We start from the raw sequence: 23,986 nt of genomic DNA, 5'->3' as shown, positions 1-23,986 counted from the left end.
TTAAGAAACTGATGAGAATTATTTACTATTTGGTCCAAACGTTTAATTAATCGCAAGAGGAATAAGATTCAAACACAGGATATAAATGACAAACATTATACTGCAGGTTCTTACATGGAGTGTTGTGCAATATATATAATAAAATAATGCCTGCTTTATTGTGGATGGCGTTCTTTCATAGATGACTTCTGTTAAGTGATTCCCTGAGCGACCCATCAAGACAATTATCTATTTCGTGTTGTTTATAGACTGCAACCACTCAGTTCAGTAAATCAAATACACATTTTCTTTATTTCAGATCAAGACAATAAAAGTGCAATCATTTTTATTTTAAATCATCTGTCTACAGCAATGTTATTACAAAGCACAATTGGAGTTATTAAAGCGCTGACAACAATTTGATGATTTGGTTAAAAATCAGCTTATTTAAAAAATGATATAAAATCAAGCTAGTAAGCAGTCAGGTGTGTGTGTCTTCCTGTGAGGACGTGAGAGTCAGCAGATAAGAGTTGATGTGCGGCAGCAGCTGCCAGTTATCTGTGGCCACATTAAAGTGCACGGTTTCCTCAGAGCGGATCCTCATCAGCAGGTGAGACTGCGGCGGGAGGAAGAAGAGCACTTTGATCTCCTCTTTATCCGACTGATCTGATACGAGGTAGGGGAGGAAGTGTTTCTCCACCAGGGTCTTCAGAGCCTCCTCCTGCAGCTGGCAGCAGAACAGACTGGTAGCACCTCCTGTTGGCTCCTCACGGCTCATCTCATCCCACAAACCATCGAACAAGCTCAATCTGCTGCCTCGTCCCCAGGTTTCGGGGGCGGGAAGAGGCAGGAAGGTCTGCCGGAAAGCTACATGGACGTCCGGTAGATCTGTGAGCCAGGAAAGGCCGTCCTGGGTGGTGAAGATGGCGCTGGCGTGGAGGGAGGTTGGTTGGGGTCGTCTGGGTTTCAGCCTAAGCTTTACGCTGGGCGGCGGCCTCTCTCTGAACACACACGGGACGCTGACGTCTCCCAGCGGCTCGTAGTGGTCGTCCGTGAGGCTGAAGTGGAGACGGATACTGAAGAGCTGATCGAAGCATGAGTCGGCACTTTCGCTGTGAGTCAGCTGGTAGTTGAGAGGGATTTCTGAGGCGAAGCCAGGGACGTCAAACTGGGCTCTGTACTGTTCAAGCGCTACGGACGCTTCCTCGGGGTTATCCTCATTTTGGTTTAGTCCACTTCCTGTTTCAGTTTGTGGCTCCTCCACCAGCTTTAGGATAATTGTCTTCGCCTGGTGGACCGTCAGCAAGCTGGTCAACCCTTCACTTTCCGCCACGATGCAGGAAAACGTTAGTTTCTTGGCCTGGCCGCCTCCCTCGCCGTATCCCTGCGACAAAACCCTGGCCAGCTTGTCCTTTGACAGCGTGGTCAGCAGGGTGTAGTAGAGGCGGGCGTGATCCCGGATGTCCGTGTCTCCGTAGCGACAGGCGAGATGCTGCAGGACGTCGGCCAGCGGGATGAGTAGCACGTCGAGGCCCGGGTGGACCAGGAGGCGGCGGCAAACCCAGAGGAGGAAGTTCCCGAGGCGCCAGTCGCCTTTCACGCACAGAGATGAGGAAGTGATGATGTGGGACAGGAAGTTGACGGTGCTTTGCTGCTTGATTTCTCCTTCCTCCGCCACTCTTGCTAACATCTTGAGGTGCCAGCTTAAGTCTTTTGAGGTGAGTTCGGCGTCAGTGATGGCTCCTTGAAGGGCCTTCAAAAACTCCGTCGCCCAGTTGGACTCGGACAGCTGCTCCTGGATGTGGTCGGCTAAATTGATGAAGTGCGGCGCCAGGTGGGTGTGACGAAGGTAGAGCGAACACAGTTCTTCCATCAGGCTGTGGGAGAAGCACTCCACGGGGAAGAAGTAGGAGAGGAAGAGGAAGGCGGCTCTGAAGAAGGTGACCACGATCTCCCGGCTGCCTCCATTATCCACGATTTGCAGCAGTGAGGTCAGGTGATCGTAGAGGTAACCCAACCCCCTCCCCTCTTCTTCCCCTTCATCCTCTTCCTCCAGGTAGACCAGACACAGCAGGTGGAGGCGGGCTAACAAGGTGGCGCTGTCGTTGAACACGGTGGGCACTAGGACCGAGGCGAGCCGCGGGGTCAGCAGCACGGGGAGGGCGTCGTCGCCGCACCCGATTGGCCGGTTCTCGGGGAAGCTCAGGATGCAGTCAATATAGAAGAGCTTCTCGGGGGGGCTCAGCAGCGGGTGCTGGGAGAGAACCACCAGCCGCTGGAGCAGGAAGGCTTCGTCTTCGGCGCTGAACAGACTGTCTGTGAACGCACTCTTCATCAGCAGGATGGAGTGGAAGAGGCACACCTGAGGGGAGAGACATCAATTATTATCATGCCAAAGCAAAAAGCTGATTTTTATTTGATGAAAACTAAGATAGTTTAAAGGGGCCCTATTGTGCTCCTATCAGGTTCATATTTGTATTTTGATCCTCTACTCTGACATGTCTCCATGCTTTAATGTTGAAAAAGCTCTTTTCTCATACTGCCTGTGCTGCAGCACCTCTTTTCACCCTCTGTCTGAAACCAGAGCCCAGTCTGCTCTGATTGGCAGCTAGGAGATGCCCCACCCCCAATGTGTTTGAGCGCTTGCCAATAGAAGCCTGAGTGTTACGTAGAGATGTCACTATGTTCTGGAAGTAAACAAAGGAATCCAATGGAGGTGTTTGAGGCGAGCGTGTAGGAGAGAAACTCCCAATGGAGGGAAATGCACAAAAAAAACAATAGAACACACTACTGGAAAAGGATAACCAAAAGAAGCAGAATAGAGCCTCTTTAAAGACCTAAACTCAACAAATGCTTGTATACAGAAACAAGAATCAGAGAAAAAAAAGAAATTATACACCAACCTCACTGGTGCCCAGCAGTCTCAGCAGCTGAGCTCTGAACACGGCGGGAGAGACACCGGGAACCATGGCAACCACCTCGGTCAGCCGGTGCAGCAGAGCGGCCTGACTGAGAGGCGTGAGGAGGTACGACTCCTCCAGGAGGGAGGACAGCACCGCCCGCAGCTCCTTACAGTCGGGCCCCGTCTGCAGGGTCGGCACGGAGCCCATGGGCCCCCGGATGAGAGAAGACAGAACTGCTGAGTCATCTTTACTGTTCATTAGATCCAGCTCCGCCTCCCATGCTACCGATGTGTTTCCTCCCAGAAGAGCTTTGAGATGCTCGGCTCCGGCTCCGGTTTCCTGGGTCAACTGACAGAAAAGTAGACACATCCTTTACTCAAGTAGAAGTACAGATACTCGTGTTTAAAAATACTCTGGTGAAAGTAGAAGTACTGACTAAACTTCTTTACTCAAGTAAAAGTAAAGAGGCTTTGAAATGTACTTCAGTAAAAAGTACCCATAACTAGCAGCTGCTTTAAAGAGTACCTGACCTCCCTTTATATTAATAGAACAATAATGTCATTGTTAGCTAATGAATGTTTCCATGCTGAACAACGGCAACATGACAACGATTCCATTGGTCCCTCTTCTTTAGAGAAGACCAGGAAATGATGGATACACGGATCGTGTTCAAATCAATAGGCACGCAATGACTCTAAAGAATAATGATCACGCATCAAACACACATTCAGACTAAAGGAACCAGCTGTTTGGAAAATGAGAGAAGTAGAAAGTACAAGTATTTGTGTTCAACATGTGAGAAGTAGAAAGTACAGGTATTTGGGTTCAACATGTAAGAAGTAGAAAGTACAGGTATTTGTGTTCAACATGAGAGAAGTAGAAAGTACAGGTATTTGTGTTCAACATGTAAGAAGTAGAAAGTACAGGTATTGTGTTCAACATGTAAGAAGTAGAAAGTACAGGTATTTGAGTTCAACATGAGAGAAGTAGAAAGTACAGGTATTTGTGTTCAACATGTGAGAAGTAGAAAGTACAGGTATTTGGGTTCAAAATATAAGAAGTAGAAAGTACAGGTATTTGTGTTCAACATGTAAGAAGTAGAAAGTACAGGTATTTGGGTTCAACATGTAAGAAGTAGAAAGTACAGGTATTTGTGTTCAACATGTAAGAAGTAGAAAGTACAGGTATTTGGGTTCAACATGTAAGAAGTAGAAAGTACAGGTATTTGTGTTCAACATGTAAGAAGTAGAAAGTACAGGTATTTGAGTTCAACATGAGAGAAGTAGAAAGTACAGGTATTTGGGTTCAAAATATAAGAAGTAGAAAGTACAGGTATTTGTGTTCAACATGTAAGAAGTAGAAAGTACAGGTATTTGGGTTCAAAATATAAGAAGTAAAAGTGAAAAGTCGTCAGAAAAATAAGTAGTGGAGTAAAGTACTGATACCAGAAATGTGTACTTAAGTACAGTAACTCCACTGCTTCCCACCTGATAAACGGCATTCCTTAACACCAGGGTGTGGAGCCCCGCGTAGGCCTGGTGGAGCCGGGACGTTTCTCGCTGCCGGAGCCCATCTAAGAGCTCCAGTCGCTGGGAGAGGAGACCGGGAGAACAGGCCTCCATCTCCCGGAGACAATCACAAGCTGTGGCCCGCAGAGCAACGTCTCCGTGGAGGTCATTGGAGTCCTGGGATATCTGGAGGAGCAGGTCCAGGAAGTCTTGGGACGCTCGGGAGCGGTTGTTTACGCAGGAAGTGCAGACCAGGACGGAGGTGAGGGCCAGGAGGAGGTGGCAGCGAAACTGGACCGACTTCGGAGGACACTGGTTGAAGACGGACATGAGCTCCAGGGCCGTCTCCTCACCCAGCAAGTCCGAGAGACACAGCAGAGACGGGGACTCACAGAGCGGGGACAACAGGAGGACCTGAGGGGAGGGGGTTCAGAGATTAAAAGGCTTTATCGTCATATGCACAGTAGACACAGTGTAGTTATGGCAAAGAAAAGACCCAAGCTCCTCCAAAAATGCAACGCAATAAGACATAAAAAACATTAAAGAAATAATGGTACTTGTGGGTGATCTGTCCCCACTTTTTAATAGCTGGCTAACCCTAACCCTCCTCCACATGAACCTTTTCATTTCTCAAAATAACAAACATTAATCCTAGGGGTAAGGGTTAAGGTTGTTTAGATAGTCTGAAAAAAAAAAAAAACAGTGGCGACAGATAACCCACAAGTGCCAAAATAATAATTAAATATTGTACAGTGAAATCAAATTTAAAAATGTGTATGTAATGTAAGGGAATACAGTTAGTTTCTTGTATACTGATTACACAATCCCTTAAAGGTCCCCTATTATGGAGGACAGAACATGACAAGTGTAAAAAAATAAATAAATACATGTGTAACTACATATATGAATAAATACAGGAATAAATAAATACAGGAATAAATACAGAAATAAATAAATGTGGAAATAAATACACAAATAAATAAATAAAATAATAAATGCATAAATAAATATGGAAATAAATACATGAATGTATAAATAAATAAATAAAAGTCGAAAATAAAACAGAACACACATTATTATATATCTTTAATATATTTCTACATTTACGGTCACTTACATTTATTTATGTATTTCTGTGTCCATATGCTAATGAAGTGGGCGGTCCTAACCTCAGTCTGACGCATGATTGGTTACAGGAGTGTGATCATTTCTGGCAGATTGGGCTCTACTTCTAACGCCTGTCTAACAGCGCTGATTCGAATGCAGGAGGAGCATTACTGTTTAGCCCTTATCTTTATACATCCATGGTTTATCCACAGTTGTAATTGTTGACAATTCAAATGTACTCAGGTTTATTTATGGTTATTGGTTTAAGAGCCATTGGAGATCATTAGCGGACCGTTTAGAGAATGGAGAACCAAAAGACTATGTCCAGTTTTGTGTGGAACGATGTATAGAGGACTTGCCCCCAAATGTTATTGAAGCACACGTTCGTTACTGCGGTCACCTCAGCCGTCTCTCGCGTTTGCTTGGTCAAATCAGCAGCTCTTCATTTTTGAGTGCACGATTTATCACGCCTTTACGGTAATCGCGAGTACAAGAGTAAAATAATGCATGTTTTTTCTGCTTTCTTTTTCAGAGCGATACAAATAATTTTTACCATAAGTTCTTAATAAAACGGACACTGTTGGAGTCAGTCCTAGTTTGACTGCTACCAACAATAAAATGAAGTACTTTTACTGTGTACTTTTTGGGTAATACTCTCTCAAATTCTCCTCCTGAGAACAAAATCATGCCACTTCTGCTAAACCCAATCTGTCAGAAATGATCACACTCCTGTAACCAATCATGCTTCAGACTGAGGTTAGGACCGCCCACCTAATTAGCATACGGACACAGAAATACATAAATAAATGTAAGTGACCGTAAATGTAGAAATATATTAAAGATATATAATAACGTGTGTTCTGTTTTATTTTCGACTTGTATTTATACATTCAAGTATTTATTTCCATATTTATTTATGCATTTATTCTTTTATTTATTTATTTGTGTATTTATTTCCACATTTATTTATTTGTGTATTTATTTCCTCATTTATTTATTTATGTATTTATTCCTGTATTTATTTATTTATTTATTCCAGTATTTCTTCATACATTTATTTACACATGTATTTATACTTATGTCATGTTCCGTCCTCCATACCCTATTATACTGTTTCTCATCAATATATTACAGGTCTCAGATATATACAGAACATGTCTCTGATTGGCTGAAACACCAAACAGATCATTGTAGCATTACCCATAATCCCCTCTGTTTCAGCCCTGTTTCCAAAGTGCTGATTCTCTGTCTGTTACTTTAGATGAAAATAAGGAGCCCCTCCCCACGCCCCTCTGAGAGAGATTTGGTTACAAAGAACTAGGGATGCTCCGATCGATCGGCCACCGATATTCACTCTTAATAGTGTGATCGGTTCTCTCTATAAAAGGCCGGGCAGGACACAAGCCAACAAAACCGTTATGACATCATAAAGTGGCCAAAATCTGATCAGCTCATTTTCAGACAGGTTTTTATAGAAATGGATCAAAAAGAGAGAGAATCTTTGTTCCTGAAACTTTCAGAGTCTCTTTCCACAGAGGGGACACATGTTGATGTAGAGGAGACATGAAGAAGAGGGGACACATGTTGATGTAGAAGAGAAATGAAGAAGAGGGGACACATGTTGATGTAGAAGAGACATGAAGAAGAGGGGACACATGTTGATGTAGAAGAGACATGAAGAAGAGGGGACACATGTTGATGTAGAAGAGACATGAAGAAGAGGGGACACATGTTGATGTAGAAGAGACATGAAGAAGAGGGGACACATGTTGATGTAGAAGAGACATGAAGAAGAGGGGACACATGTTGACGTGAAGAAGAGGGGACACATGTTGATGTAGAAGAGACATGAAGAAGAGGGGACACATGTTGATGTAGAAGAGACATGGAGAAGAGTGGACACATGTTGATGTAGAAGAGACATGAAGAAGAGGGGACACATGTTGATGTAGAAGAGACATGGAGAAGAGGGGACACATGTTGATGTAGAAGAGACATGAAGAAGAGGGGACACATGTTGATGTAGAAGAGACATGGAGAAAGAGGGGACACATGTTGATGTAGAAGAGACATGAAGAAGAGGGGACACATGTTGATGTAGAAGAGACATGGAGAAGAGGGGACACATGTTGATGTAGAAGAGACATGAAGAAGAGGGGACACATGTTGATGTAGAAGAGACATGAAGAAGAGGGGACACATGTTGATGTAGAAGAGACATGAAGAAGAGGGGACACATGTTGATGTAGAAGAGACATGGAGAAGAGGGGACACATGTTGATGTAGAAGAGACATGAAGAAGAGGGGACACATGTTGATGTAGAAGAGACATGAAGAAGAGGGGACACATGTTGATGTAAGAAGAGGGGACACATGTTGATGTAGAAGAGACATGAAGAAGAGGGGGACACATGTTGATGTAGAAGAGACATGGAAGAGAGGGGACACATGTTGATGTAGAAGAGACATGGAGAAGAGGGGGACACATGTTGATGTAGAGGAGACCATGGGAAGAGGGGGACACATGTTGACGTGAAGAAGAGACATGGAAGAAGAGGGGACACATGTTGATGTAGAAGAGACATGAAGAAGAGGGGACACATGTTGATGTAGAAGAGACATGGAGAAGAGGGGACACATGTTGATGTAGAAGAGGACATGAAGAAGAGGGGACACATGTTGATGTAAAAGAACATGAAGAAGAGGGGACACATGTTGATGTAAGAAGAGACATGAAGAAGAGGGGACACATGTTGATGTAGAAGAGACATGAAGAAGAGGGGACACATGTTGATGTAGAAGAGACATGAAGAAGAGGGGACACATGTTGATGTAGAAGAGACATGAAGAAGAGGGACCATGGTGATGTAGAAGAGACATGAAAAGAGGGGACAATGTTGATGTAGAAGAGACATGAAGAAGGGGACAATGTTGATGTAGAAGAGACATGAAAAGGGGACACATGTTGATGTAGAAGAGACATGAAGAAGAGGGGACACATGTTGATGTAGAAGACATGAAAAGAGGGGACACATGTTGATGTAGAAAGACATGAGAAAGGGGGACACATGTTGATGTAGAAGAGACATGTAGAAGAGGGGACACATGTTGATGTAGAAGAGACACGTAGAAGAGGGGACCATGGTGATGTGAAGAGACATGGAGAAGAGGGGACCATGTTGATGTAGAAGAGACATGTAGAAGAGGGGACACATGTTGATGTAGAAGAGACATGAAGAAGAGGGGACACATGTTGACGTGAAGAAGAGGGGACACATGTTGATGTAGAAGAGACATGAAGAAGAGGGACACATGTTGATGTAGAGAGACATGGAGAAGAGGGGACACATGTTGATGTAGAAGAGACATGGAGAAGAGGGGACACATGTTGATGTAGAAGAGACATGAAGAAGAGGGGACACATGTTGATGTAGAAGAGACATGGAGAAGAGGGGACACATGTTGATGTAGAAGAGACATGGAGAAGAGGGGACACATGTTGATGTAGAAGAGACATGGAGAAGAGGGGACACATGTTGATGTAGAAGAGACATGGAGAAGAGGGGACACATGTTGATGTAGAAGAGACATGTAGAAGAGGGGACACATGGTGATGTAGAAGAGACATGGAGAAGAGGGGACACATGTTGATGTAGAAGAGACATGGAGAAGAGGGGACACATGGTGATGTAGAAGAGACATGAAGAAGAGGGGACACATGTTGATGTAGAAGAGACATGAAGAAGAGGGGACACATGTTGATGTAGAAGAGACATGGAGAAGAGGGGACACATGGTGATGTATAAAAGACGTGAAAAAGTGGATTTTGCATAATAGGTGACCTTTAACATTTCACCCGTTACCGTCTATCGCACTGTTTGTTTACCTTGAGGCTGTAAGTGGCTCTGTCATCCCGGAGCTCCCGGAGCAGCTCAGCGAGGAAACCCTCCGCTGTTGTACCGGAGAGGAACCGGGACGGGCTGCGGGAGAAAGAGAGGATCCTCTGGGTCCAGATGTCAGACATGGCGCTCAGATGCAACACCTCGGAGATGTTTCTAAACTAGTCATTGCATTACAAACTCTCTAATGAAACACTACAATCTCATGACTGACATCCAGGGGGGAGAGGTTCCGTGTTGTGTCATGTGATCATTTAACAGTCATAGTGTGACGTCAGCGCCCACTGCTGCTTCGGAGTGTGCAGCGCAAAAGCGATAAATAATAAAATAGTAAATAGATCATAGATAATAGCGAATAAAATAGTGAAATGAATAATGTGAAATAAAAAAGGAAATAAATAATGAAAATGTTAGTAAATTATATTAAATAAATAAATATTTAAATAGTAGCAAATAAAAAAGTATTCACAAAGTAAATAAGAGTAAATAAAATAGCAATTAATTAATTAAAATAATTATAATAAGAACATTAAAAAATAAAATAATAATAAATAATAATATAATACAGATTATACAATCATAAAAACTAATCTTGAAAACAAAGATTTACTAAAAACTAAAAGAATAAAGTGATAAATATAAATCACTATATGCTCTTTTACTAATATTGTAATCCTGCTAGTAATTCCAATCAACCTGATTACATATGTTTCATGTAACTAAGTGAACACAATTAAAACAATGTGTAACCTCCCTGATAATAAATATAATACCATTATATACATTTAAAAAACGCCAGACAGGCTGCACTTATTCGACGTGTACTTAGCTCGGCTTTTATTTTGAAACGTTAAATGCACAACCGGATGTTCTACCGTTAGTGACAGCTCATTCTGAGACACCGGAAATAGTCGTCGGTTTTGGTGACGCTGCATTAGAGACTGCAAGACATGGACCGGTCTAGTAAGTGAAATAATGCATATATTCTGAATGTAATGTTAAATACTTGTGTTTTTCGAGACTATATACATTTTATGTGCTGTATTTGAATTGCTGGTTTAAGAATTGGTGTGTAAATCACACACGTATTGCATGCTTCCTTATGACGAGAGCTAGCTAGTTAGCCTAGCTTAACCTGCAAGGAAGAAGCGAGCTTTATCACAATGAATGAATGAGTAAAAATCATCCCAAGAGATAACATATCTACAGTTATTCATTATTGAGATGTTATAAGCCTTTGTTTTAATTATAGCGATTAAAAACCCTTTCGACCAGCCTGCAGGTTAATGTGTTTCCAGAGGTGTAATGTAACTAAGTACATTTACTCAAGTACTGTGCTTAAGGACACGTTTGAGGTACTTGTACTTTACTTGAGTATTTATATTGTATGTTACTTTGTATTTCTACTTCACTACAATTCAGAGGTTAATCATGTACTTTTACTCCACTACATGTAATACCTTTAGTTACTCACTTGAGTAACATTTTGAATGCAGGACTTTTACTGTAACAGAGTATTCCTACACTTTGTTACTTCTACTTTTACTCAAGTACTATATTGAGTACTTCTCCCGCATCTGGTATGGAAGTACATTTACTCAAGTACTGTGTTTAAGGGATACTTGATTGAACCTAATTGTTTCCATCTTATGCTACTTTACAGTTCCAGTCCACTACTAGTTACTTTTGTAAATTCAGATTGTGACACACAATACTTTGAAAATAGGATTATTTGGTAAATATGAAACCATCCAACATTATATTTAAGTAACTAAAACTAACACTTTAAGTACATTTTCTTAATCGTAACGTATTGGTTTTACTTGAGTACCATTCTTGATGCAGTACTTTCATATGAGTATTTCTACAGTGTACTATTCCTACTTTTACTTAACTAATACATCTGTCTATTCTCACACCTCTGCTTGTTTCCTCCGTGTGTCGCAGGGCTGTTCGGTTTGTTCTCCCTCCTGAGTGTGGCTCTTTCTGGATCCCAGGCGCTCACCCCGGCTCACTACCTCTCCCTATCCGATGTGGCCCGCCTGCAGAAGCTCCTGAGCCAACAGTTCACCGACCTGGACTCCGCTTACTACTCTGTTGTTGGTCTGAGCAAGCTCGGAGCATCTGTCCCTGATCATGAGGTAAGAATCTCCCCATTAGAGGTCACCTATTACGCAAAATCCTCTTCTTCATGTCTCTTCTACATTAACATGTGTCCCCTCTTCTTCATGTCTCTTCTACATCAACATGTGTCCCCTCTTCTTCATGTCTCTTCTACATCAACATGTGTCCCCTCTTCTTCATGTCTCTTCTACATCAACATGTGTCCCCTCTTCTTCATGTCTCTTCTACATCAACATGTGTCCCCTCTTCTTCATGTCTCTTCTACATCAACATGTGTCCCCTCTTCTTCATGTCTCTTCTACATCAACATGTGTCCCCTCTTCTTCATGTCTCTTCTTAATGGGTCCCTCTTCATGTTCTACATCAACATGTGTCCCCTCTTCTTCATGTCTCTTCTACATCAACATGTTGTCCCCTCTTCTTCATGTCTCTTCTACATCAACATGTTGTCCCCTCTTCTTCATGTCTCTTCTACATCAACATGGTCCCCTCTTCTCCATGTCTCTTCTACATCAACATGTGTCCCTCTTCTTCATGTCTCTTCTACATCAACAGGTGTCCCACTCTTCTTCATGTCTTTTCTACATCAACTGTGTCCCCTCTTCTTCATGTCTCTTCTACTCACACATGTGTCCCCTCTTCTCCATTGTCCTCTTCTACATCAACATGTGTCCCTCTTCTCCATGTCTCTTCTTCATCAACATGTGTTCCCCTCTTCTTCATGTCTCTTCTACATCACCATGTGTCCCCCTCTTCTTCATGTCTCTTCTACATCAACATGTGTCCCCTCTCTTCACGTCTCTTCTACATCAACACGTTGTCCCCTCTTCTCCATGTCTCTTCTACATCAACATGTGTCCCCCTCTTCTTCATGTCTCTTCTACATCAACATGTGTCCCCTCTTCTTCATGTCTCTTCTACATCAACATGTGTCCCCTCTTCTTCATGTCTCTTCAACATCAACATGTGTCCCCTCTTCTTCATGTCTCTTCTACATCAACATGTGTCCCCTCTTCCTCATGTCTCTTCTACATCAACATGTGTCCCCTCTTCTTCATGTCTCTTCAACATCAACATGTGTCCCCTCTTCTTCATGTCTCTTCTACATCAACATGTGTCCCCTCTTCTTCATGTCTCTTCTACATCAACATGTGTCCCCTCTTCTTCATGTCTCTTCTACATCAACATGTGTCCCCTCTTCTTCATGTCTCTTCTACATCAACATGTGTCCCCTCTTCTTCATGTCTCTTCTACATCAACATGTGTCCCCTCTTCCTCATGTCTCTTCTACATCAACATGTGTCCCCTCTTCTTCATGTCTCTTCAACATCAACATGTGTCCCCTCTTCTTCATGTCTCTTCTACATCAACATGTGTCCCCTCTTCTTCATGTCTCTTCTACATCAACATGTGTCCCCTCTTCTTCATGTCTCTTCTACATCAACATGTGTCCCCTCTTCTTCATGTCTCTTCTACATCAACATGTGTCCCCTCTTCTTCATGTCTCTTCTACATCAACATGTGTCCCCTCTTCTTCATGTCTCTTCTACATCAACATGTGTCCCCTCTTCTTCATGTCTCTTCTACATCAACATGTGTCCCCTCTTCTTCATGTCTCTTCTACATCAACATGTGTCCCCTCTTCTTCATGTCTCTTCTACATCAACATGTGTCCCCTCTTCTTCATGTCTCTTCCACATCAACATGTGTCCCCTCTTCTTCATGTCTCTTCTACATCAACATGTGTCCCCTCTTCTTCATGTCTCTTCTACATCAACATGTGTCCCCTCTGTGGAAAGAGACTCTGAAAGTTTCAGGAACAAAGATTCTCTCTCTTTTTGATCCATTTCTATAAAAACCTGTCTGAAAATGAGCTGATCAGATTTTGGACGCTTTATGATGTCATAACGATTTTGTGTCTCGTGTAACCATTAGCCAATCAGCAACCAAGGTACCCCCCCCCCCCCTTAACCAAATATCTCTATATCTGAGACCTGTAATATATTGATGAGAAACAGTATAATAGGAGACCTTTAAGACACAACGATAGCAAATAGTAATTTTTTCTGATGCTGTATTAAATATCCACTTTGATCCTCCATGATGTTTGACTCATGACGTGCTTTTGTTTGCAGGGAGTCTGCCAGTTCATCAAGTCCCAGCTGGACCCCACTAGTGTCGACTCGCTCTTCTTTGCCGCTGAGACCAGTCAAGCCATTTCCGGATGTGAGGTAGGCATGCCTCTGAACTCTCTGCTGCTCTACATGTCATTTGCATGTGTAGAAGGGCTGGACAATGTGTTACATACAAATGATAAAAGCCTTCTTGTCACAAATCACAAATGTGTGTTAATGGTGTCATCATAGTGTCAGATGTTTAAATAATTCTTTACATAAGAAAATTGCGAATTGAATAGTTATTTACGAGATCATTGGGAATATTACTTATGTTTGTATACATATCTTTATTTGATTTACTTTATTTGTATTGCACATTCTTACTTCTTTAGTTTATATACCTATCTGTATTTTATATTATTCTACATTTTCATGTCGCTTTCTTTATATAGATATGTTTACTCTATTTCTGTATTGATCTCCTATTTATTTCACTCTAAAACGAAGTCAAGAAACCCGATTTCCCGTCGGATAAACACACGTTTCTGGTTCTGCCTCCCTTAGATCCCCGTGTCCAATGAGACGCGGGACATCCTGCTGGCGGCCGTCAGTGAGGACTCCTCCATGACTCAGATCCACAGAGCGGTGAGCGCCATCAGCTCTCTGGGCCTTCCTCTGACCTCACAGGAAGTAGTGGGAGCTCTGACCGGCCGCATCAACAAGGAGGACAACGTCATGGCGTAAGTAGAGAGCATCACCGTTCTGTCATTCTTACAGTGCTTATAGGCAAGTCTCATTAACAACTAACGTACCTTCTCTCCGGACAGAATCACTTCGGCTCTGCTAACGGCGGCGCGTCTGTCCCAGGACGCAGAGCTCGGAGGAATCCTGGAGGAAATCGAGGTGAGTTTGTTTTTATCAGTTCAATTCAAATAGCTTTATTAGTATGACCATAATGACATACAGTATGGACACACCTCTGTACTGTTGTGACATCTAGACATAAACATTCATAAACCTTTTTGAACAAAAGCAAAAATGTTTTCTTTCCATTAAAACAATATCCTTTTTGAACATGAACTATAGCATTCATTTAAAAGTAGGGAAAACACAGAACAATAGAAAAAGTTACGGTGAGTTAGTTATTATGGTGCATTTTATGTTGTCGTCCTGTCTGCGTGTCTTGACTTAGCGACAGACACAATGGACTCTAAATGATGCACACAGATGAATGTATTGCTTTGAATAAATGAAACGTATTATTTCCTGTTTTCCTCCCAGGATCTGACCGCTCGCTTGGATGATCTTGGAGGCATCTACCTGCAGTTCGAAGAGGGACTCGAGGCGACCGCCATGTTTGTGGCCGCTGCTTATTCCCTCTCTGATCACGTGGACATGGAGCCTCCACTGAAGGAGGTACGGTCCGCTCTGTGGAGGCATGTCAGGATAAGCTGTTCTGTGGGCAACAGAATATCCCATACATAATTAAGATCGACGATATTCGGTTATTTTAAGACCAGAAATGCCCCTGGTATAGTGATCATTAAATACAAGTACACCCTTTCAAAGAGATATTCACTTTTGAATCTTAAGAATATACAAACAATATAAAAAGACTGAGAAAAGACCATTTATTAATGAAGTTAAACCGATCAACCTTTGGTACAGGAGTATTGTCGTTTATTCCTTCAATCCAGTTTCTCCGTGGTTAGCATTATCCAAAGTGACTTAAGTGCAGTGGTGTTTATTTTAAAGGTCCCATGTCACGGCCATTTCCACTGATCATAATTCCATTGTTGAGGTCGACTAGAATAGATTTAAATTGTGCAATTTTCCAAATATTGTGAATCGCGCTGAGCTCCGTGGAGGTGTTGTTTCCTTGTTTAGCGATACACAGCCAAACTCACCATGAGCACACACAAAGTCACAGCCGAAGTAAAAACAATAAGTGTGGCTTGATATTGAGAAAGAAAAAGGTTGATAAACGCTGTGAGAACGGGTCTGCAGAGAGAATGGGTCTGCAGAGAGAACGGGTCTGCAGAGAGAATGGGTCTGCAGAGAGAACGGGTCTGCAGAGAGAATGGGTCTGCAGAGAGAATGGGTCTGTAGAGAGAATGGGTCTGCAGAGAGAACGGGTCTGCAGAGAGAATGGGTCTGCAGAGAGAATGGGTCTGCGGAGAGAATGGGTCTGTAGAGAGAATGGGTCTGCAGAGAGAATGGGTCTGCAGAGAGAATGGGTCTGCAGAGAGAATGGGTCTGTAGAGAGAATGGTCTGCAGAGAGAATGGGTCTGCAGAGAGAATGGGTCTGCAGAGAGAATGGGTCTGCAGAGAGAATGGGTCTGTAGAGAGAATGGGTCTGCAGAGAGAATGGGTCTGCAGAGAGAACGGGTCTGCAGAGAGAACGGGTCTGTAGAGAGAATGGGTCTGCAGAGAGAATGGGTCTGCAGTGAGAATGGGTCTGTAGAGAGAACGGGGTCTGCAGAGAGAATGGGTCTGCAGAGAGAATGGGTCTGCAGAGAGAACGGGTCTGCAGAGAGAACGGGTCTGTAGAGAGAATGGGTCTGCAGAGAGAACGGGTCTGCAGAGAGAACGGGTCTGCAGAGAGAATGGGTCTGCAGAGAGAATGGGTCTGTAGAGAGAATGGGTCTGCAGAGAGAATGGGTCTGCAGAGAGAATGGGTCTGCAGAGAGAATGGGTCTGTAGAGAGAATGGGTCTGCAGAGAGAATGGGTCTGCAGAGAGAATGGGTCTGCAGAGAGAACGGGTCTGCAGAGAGAACGGGTCTGCAGAGAGAACGGGTCTGCAGAGAGAATGGGTCTGCAGAGAGAATGGGTCTGCAGAGAGAACGGGTCTGCAGAGAGAATGGGTCTGCAGAGAGAATGGGTCTGCAGAGAGAACGGGTCTGCAGAGAGAACGGGTCTGTAGAGAGAATGGGTCTGCAGAGAGAACGGGTCTGCAGAGAGAACGGGTCTGTAGAGAGAATGGGTCTGCAGAGAGAATGGGTCTGCAGAGAGAACGGGTCTGCAGAGAGAATGGGTCTGCAGAGAGAATGGGTCTGCAGAGAGAACGGGTCTGCAGAGAGAACGGGTCTGCAGAGAGAACGGGTCTGCAGAGAGAACGGGTCTGCAGAGAGAACGGGTCTGCAGAGAGAATTTCGCCACAATCCCAACTGTCTGTTATCAGCCTGCAGCCAGGGAGGAGAGATCAGCAGAGCTGCCTGCACTGAGTGTGTGAGGAAGTCCGTGGATTGGTCAATTTGGACCAATCAGCGGGGGCTTAACGTAACAGCTCCACGGATTGGTCCATTTAGTTCCGGGTACGTGCTTACGTAATCTCGTACCCAGAAGAATCAAATGGATGATGACGTTTCACCAACGAGGCGTTTTGGGGAGGTCTTCTCTGTGTTAGAGTTTTACTCGCTACAGGGTGTACTTTGAGGGTTTTGACTCGCAGACCGTTTACATGCAGAAAAACCTTCATAACACAAGGGGACGGGTACTAACCAGAAAAGCATGACATGAGATCTTTAAAGAAAGTGAAAAGTACAAATAGATTAGTTTCAAGTTGGATATCCACTTTTGGTTTTGCCTTTTTTGAAACAAAGTCAAAATACTGGCTTGTTCATTTTTAACAAGCTCTTCACTCTCAGTCTTCCTAAACCCCCTGTTCCCCCCCCGAGCTCAGCGATGATTTGAGAGCATACAAATGGTCGATGTCATGTCCACACATCGCACCAACAGTAGTATAGATATCGTCACAGGCGTATCTCTGCGATGGCTTCTCTCTGACCCTAACGGACGATGTGTTCCCCCCTCAGGACCAGGTGATCCAGCTGGTGAACTCCATCTTCGGTAAGAAGTCCTGGGACTCTCTCTCCGAGGCATTCAGCGTGGCCAGCGCCGCCGCCGCTCTCTCCAACAACCGCTTCCACGTGCCGGTCATCGTCAGCGCTCAGGGCCCGGCCACCGTGTCCCACAGCCAGCCCACCCTGCAGGTACGCATGTGGGAACTAAACCCAGATACAGTTTTGTTGTGCATGACTGACAGCCAATTACAGGTTAAAGCCACGCCTCCAATGTGAGCTCCCTGTTGAACGAAGTACTGCTGTTTCAGACGCTTTCTTTTCCTCCGCAACACTTGATCGTTTTAGGGTGCTATCAGAACGTCGAGCTTCACTCTGCTAACAATACCTGTGTGGTTTTTATTCATTTAAATGCGCTCACAGTGACGCTGTTCCTCTGATTCTCAGCTCCTCGTCACTGACATCATGTCTCAGCCTCTGACCGCCGCCAACGTGCTGGTGGAGTCTGCGTACGCTGTGGCCTCCAAGAGCATCATCCTCAGCCAGGCTGCTTTCACACTCAACGAGTACGTATCATGATGAGGGTTAGCTTTGTTACATATGATGCCTGGTTCCTCTCTACGTGAAAATGATCCAAGCTTTTTATAACCTAATACAATTAATAACAACGCACATTTTCAATTAAAGCATATTTTAGGGATCCACAATTATTCAAAATGTTATAGAAATCGCAATAGAGTGGCGAAGTCCCGCCCATCTACCTCGCCCCATGGGACCTTATTTCTGAAAATGTATGTATTGAAGTCCATGGAGAGAGACCGATTATCTTTCGATCCCGTTTGAATTGTGCCACGAATTACACATATGATGTTTGTCAATTTAAAAAATAATTTCCATGTCAAAAAAGTCAGTTTGTCGTAAAACTGTTGAAATATAAGACTATGAAAAATACGCAACTAGAAAGACTACAAATCCCAGAGTCCCGGTCCCGCATGCTGGCTCTTACGGAACCGACTAACTCCCCTTGTGTGTGTGCACAGCTCTCAACACGCCCAGACTTGTAGTGATTTTCTCCTCGTTTAATACTTTCCACCTCGTTCTGAAAGAAAGAAGTGAAATGTTTCAACGTGACGGCCGTCTTGGTGTGTTCACACAAAAAAAGTGTTACTTCACGACACATTTTAACTTTTGTTCACTTGCAAAATGATCTTTTAAATTGACGAACATCATATGTGTAATTCGTGGCAGAATTCAAACGGGATCGAAAGGTAATCTTTCTCTCTCCATTGACTTCAATACATGATTTTTCCGAAATGAGGTCCCATGGAGCTCCCCCGGAAAGGGAGGGACTTCGCCTCTCAATGGGACTAGTTCTAAAGACATGATATTTGTTAAAGGGTAAATATGTGTTAAAATATCATTATGAATGAAGTAGAGATATCTGGGTCTACAAATAATTGTCTGCAGACTTATAAGAAGCTATTGTGTTGGATACAGATCCTCTTAAAGACATCAAACCTTAATCATTCAATATAATTATCAAGGATAGTAATAATTATGAATTAAAACGAATCAATCCCTACAATATCGTGAATAGTATCACAATTACATTATATTTGTTCCCAACATTTGCTGCCCTATCGTATGTGTATTACATTTATTATGAAGATTTTGAAGGCATTTCTTCAGAAGTACTGCATTGTTTTTGGTAGAAAGTTCACTTATTTATATTTCTTTCCTATTTTCAGCGGCGTCTTTGAACTGAACTTCATGTCCACCCAGCCAGCCAGTGGGTATTACCAGTTCACTGTCGCAGTGACCGGGGACAGCCGGCTTGTGGCCAATCATGTTGAGGTGAGGGGGCGGTCTGAATGAAGGACATAACATTTAAACTTTGAACACTGAAGTAGAAATGGACCAGCCCGTTTTAATGCATGTAGTCATACCTTTTCCGAGTGTCTTTTGGAGGAAGGGATGCAATTAAAATGGGGTGCTTTAGCTGAGTCAGAGTCAGAGGTTGCCTGCCCTTGTTGGTGGTCAATTTGAATATGAATGTCTTTGTCTGAGTATTGGGTTTTAATTGCTGTGTCTCTGACTCTCTGTCCACCTGCAGCTCAAAGTGAAGGTGTCCACCGAGGTGTCCGTCACCAGCATGGACCTCTCTGTGGTGGATAAGGACCAGAGCATCGGCACAAAGACCGTCAGGTGCGGGAACATGTTTTGATAAGTGAAGCCTTTTACTTCTCTGAGCGTTAGTAACAATAGAATACTAAATGCTTTTCTTGTTTAAACTCAGGGTGGACTATCCTTCCAAAGCTAAGGTCTCCTTCACCGCAGACAGCCACCAGAACTTTGCCATGGCCTTCCAGCTGGTGGACGTGAACACTGGAGTGGAGCTGACCCCCCACCAGGTATTATTGTCATTTGTACCTGGCTACAGTGTAGATATAACAATGAAAATCTTAGGTCACAGGATCTGACATGAACACATCGTATATCTCACCTTCTCCTAACTGCATCTGTCGTCTAAATTCGTATTTATCCTTGTGTGAACTCGTACCTGTCCTACCCCTTATTCCATCTTATTAATTGTGCTGCTCAATCACCTGGGTTTCCCTACGGTGGATCGGTAAAGATGTTTCTTAGGCTGCGTTTCACTTCGGTTAAATGGGTTCCCTTGCATCCTTCACTTGCGTCGTTTCCTTGCGACTAGTCCCTCCCACCAGGGAAGCGTGGAGAGACGCGAGGAAACCACGAGAAGCAGGGAAATTAGTTTTAAGAGCAATGGGACGTCCGTTTCCGCCGGAGCGTCACGTGAAGCCACGTCCGTTACTGATGACGCCGCACAGCTGATCGTCTGACAGCAGCCAGATCAGTGCATGCGCCGCATCGTCCAATCAGTGAGCGAGGGGGCGGGGGCGAGTGTCTGAGGATTTCGCAGGAGGATGGTCTGGTAGTTCCTCGATTATCACTCCTCCGTTATCCTTCCTTGGTCCTCCGGCAGAAATAAGGCCACTGGGACGCTACTCAAGATGGCGCAGACAAATCAACTTCCGGTGAGACCGAGCCCGAGGAGCGAGGAAATGAAAAATAAGAGAAGTGAAACGCACCTTAGCCACGAAGCCTGATAAACGTAGTCTTACTCAATTACAGACAAGTATGCGGTCACACTTTATATAAAAGTCCATGTCTCAGAACATTAATCGGATACTAACGGCATATAAATACTTAGATTAGGTACTTGTTGCTATCTCCATCTCCCGTCATATTGAGAGATGGAGTATTTTTGTCCTCTGATCTATTATTTGAGAACTTGTGTATGTTGATTACACCTGATACCCGGCACAAAATGGTCGCACTCAAAAATGTGTTTCTACTAAGTTCGTTGTGTTTTATTTGAGCAAATCATTTCCATGTATGATGCATTTGAACACAACTCTTTGCTTTTGCCTACCCCAGACTTTTATATCCATTTCTTTTCGTCTCGTTCACAGACTTTTGTCCGCCTGCAAAATCAGAAAACGGGTCAGGAGGTTGTGTTCGTGGCCGAGCCCGACAGCAAGAAACTGTACAAGTTCGAGTTGGACATGGCAGAGCGCAAATCTGAGTTCGACTCCATGTCCGGCACCTACTCCCTCCACCTCATCGTCGGGGACGCTACCTTGGAGAATCCCATCCTGTGGAACGTGGTGAGCGTCCCGTCAGACTCAGACGTGGTAGTGAGGATTATTTACTGAAGGTAATATTGATTTCTAAAGTTGTTATCCTTCTCTCAAGGCTGATGTTGTTCTGAAGTTTCTGGACGAGGAAGCTCCAGTGGCCATTCAGCCCAAAACTCTCTATGTGCCCAAACCAGAGATCCAGGTAACACTTCAGTGCTCCTTATTAAATCAGCTTCACTGCCTGAGGATGGGAAATCAAGCCGCATGCACAACAGCCATTTAAAATCTCCTCCTGTCTCCTCTTGTCTCCTCTTGTCTCCTCTGTCTCCTCTTGTCTCCTCTTGTCTCCTCTTGTTTCCTCTTGTCTCCTCCTGTCTCCTCTTGCCTCCTCCTGTTTCCTCCTGTCTCCTCCTGTCTCCTCCTGTTTCCTCTTGTCTCATCTTGTCTCATCTTGTCTCCTCCTGTTTCCTCTTGTCTCTTCTTGTCTCATCCTGTCTCCTCTTGTCTCCTCTTGTCTCCTCTTGTCTCCTCTTGTCTCCTCTTGTTTCCTCTTGTCTCATCCTGTCTCATCCTGTCTCCTCTTGTCTCCTCCTGTCTCATCTTGTTTCCTCTTGTCTCACCTTGTCTCATCTTGTCTCCTCCTGTCTCATCTTGTCTCCTCTTGTCTCCTCCTGTCTCATCCTGTCTCCTCTTGTCTCCTCTTGTCTCCTCTTGTCTCCTCTTGTCTCCTCTTGTCTCCTCTTGTCTCCTCTTGTCTCCTCTTGTCTCCTCTTGTCTCCTCTTGTCTCCTCTTGTCTCCTCTTGTCTCCTCTTGTCTCCTCTTGTCTCATCTTGTCTCCTCTTGTCTCCTCTTGTCTCCTCTTGTCTCTTCTTGTCTCATCTTGTCTCTTCTTGTCTCTTCTTGTCTCACCTTGTCTCATCTTGTCTCATCTTGTCTCATCTTGTCTCACCTTGTCTCACCTTGTCTCTTCTTGTCTCTTCTTGTCTCTTCTTGTCTCTTCTTGTCTCTTCTTGTCTCATCTTGTCTCTTCTTGTCTCCTCCTGTCTCATCCTGTCTCCTCCTGTCTCCTCCTGTCTCCTCCTGTCTCCTCCTGTCTCCTCTTGTCTCCTCTTGTCTCTTCTTGTCTCCTCTTGTCTCCTCCTGTCTCTTCTTGTCTCACCTTGTCTCTTCTTGTCTCTTCTTGTCTCTTCTTGTCTCATCTTGTCTCTTCTTGTCTCTTCTTGTCTCACCTTGTCTCATCTTGTCTCATCTTGTCTCATCTTGTCTCACCTTGTCTCTTCTTGTCTCTTCTTGTCTCTTCTTGTCTCTTCTTGTCTCTTCTTGTCTCACCTTGTCTCTTCTTGTCTCATCTTGTCTCTTCTTGTCTCATCTTGTCTCTTCTTGTCTCCTCCTGTCTCATCTTGTCTCCTCCTGTCTCCTCTTGTCTCCTCCTGTCTCATCTTGTCTCCTCTTGTCTCCTCCTGCAGCATTTGTTCAGAGAACCAGAGAAGAAGCCTCCCACGATGGTTTCCAACGCCTTCACTGCTCTCATCCTGTCTCCCCTCCTGCTGCTGCTGCTCCTGGTAATACTCAAATGTTTTCAAGTCATTACATTGAAGTAAAATCACAAGACATTATGGGGACATTTGGAATGGGACCCCTAAAAGCTATCCGCACTCTTACTACTGTAGTGTACTACTTACGAAATATAGGACTAACACACCTAGAATTTGGAGAGTTAGTACTATACACAACAATGCCCAAAAACCACCTAACGCTAAGCAAATATCCTGAAACTAATCTAACCGTAACTACTAGATGGTCCTAAAATATTACATTTTTCAGTCACACATTAGTTTAAAATAGTAGGTTTATCACAAACATAGATATGAGACAAAGCGAAAGTAATAATAGTACAAATGAAAGTAAGACTTATTTAGCCACCAAATGTATTCAAGCTTTGACGTATTTGCTTAACAACCCCTGCCTTAAGCTCTTACGATTTGAACCACACTAAAGTTGAGTTTATAGGATGCTTCATCCTACTCTCAAACTAGTTGAAATAAGCTCTTTACTGTAAAGCCGCGTTTGGATGTCCTCGTGTCCTATTTTAAAGCCTCCCTGTACACTAACCTACTTCCATTATTACTCAGAAGTACGTGTTGTTATTGTTGCGTGTGCACACTTTCCACAGAAAAAGCTCTTCACTCGAAGCCTTCATAAAACACTGAATGAACATAATGCCGGTTTTAATTTGAAACCACAAAAGCTGTGGTTTATTTCTGCAGCGCTGAGTAACCGTTATTGTTGCGGTGAATCAGTGCATTGTGTGCTCAGCGGTAAACAAACATTCAGCCTCTTTGTTCGCAGCACTTGCAGCGGATGAAAATATCATTGTGTGTTTTTTTTAATTTGTATTCTCTCTCTCTCTGTTTCTCTCTCTGTCTCTCTCTGTCTCTCTCTGTCTCTCTCTGTCTCTCTCTCGCTCTCTCTCTGTCTCTCTCGTTCTCTCTCTCTGTCTCTCTCTCGCTCTCTCTGTCTCTCTCTGTCTCTCTCTCGTCTCTCTCTGTCTCTCTCGCTCTCTCTCTCTGTCTCTCTCGCTCTCTGTCTCTGTCTCTCTCTCGCTCTTTCTCTCTGTCTCTCTCGCTCTCTGTCTCTCTCGCTCTCTGTCTCTGTCTCTCTCTCGCTCTCTCTGTCTCTCTCTGTCTCTCTCTGTCTCTCTCTCGCTCTCTCTGTCTCTCTCGCTCTCTCTCTCTGTCTCTCTCGCTCTCTGTCTCTGTCTCTCTCTCGTTCTCTCTCTCTCTCTCTCTCTCGCTCTCTCTGTCTGTCTCTATCTCTGTCTCTCTCACTCTCTCTGTCTGTCTCTCTCTGTCTCTCTCTCTGTAGTGGTTTAAACTCGGAGCCA

General features: G+C 43.9%; 2 protein-coding genes across 2 annotated transcripts; one reads left to right on the top strand and one right to left on the bottom strand.

Annotated features, from left to right (window-relative positions):
• Positions 1–263: 263 nt before the first annotated feature.
• ap5b1 (adaptor related protein complex 5 subunit beta 1) lies at positions 264–9,635 on the bottom strand. Its single transcript, XM_034196579.1, has 4 exons — positions 9,384–9,635; positions 4,370–4,804; positions 2,883–3,230; positions 264–2,341 (listed from the first exon to the last, which is right to left on the bottom strand). Exons 1-4 carry the CDS (start codon positions 9,519–9,521, stop codon positions 461–463), a joined length of 2,802 nt encoding a protein of 933 aa, XP_034052470.1. The 5' UTR covers positions 9,522–9,635; the 3' UTR covers positions 264–460.
• Positions 9,636–10,228: 593 nt separating this feature from the next.
• rpn2 (ribophorin II) lies at positions 10,229–23,982 on the top strand (the record flags this gene model as incomplete). Its single annotated transcript, XM_034196584.1, has 15 exons — positions 10,229–10,359; positions 11,344–11,537; positions 13,656–13,751; positions 14,202–14,377; positions 14,465–14,540; positions 14,919–15,053; positions 17,455–17,631; positions 17,887–18,005; positions 19,188–19,293; positions 19,553–19,644; positions 19,736–19,850; positions 20,934–21,128; positions 21,217–21,303; positions 22,569–22,664; positions 23,968–23,982. Coding segments are annotated over exons 1-15 (1,692 nt in total), but the record flags the coding sequence as incomplete, so codon positions are not given.
• Positions 23,983–23,986: the final 4 nt, after the last annotated feature.

This window comes from Gymnodraco acuticeps, unplaced genomic scaffold (assembly GCF_902827175.1).
Source record: "Gymnodraco acuticeps unplaced genomic scaffold, fGymAcu1.1, whole genome shotgun sequence".
NCBI classification, from domain to species: domain Eukaryota; kingdom Metazoa; phylum Chordata; class Actinopteri; order Perciformes; family Bathydraconidae; genus Gymnodraco; species Gymnodraco acuticeps.
Note: the sequence above shows the minus strand (reverse complement) of the source record. Positions and strands in the feature narration are given on the sequence as shown.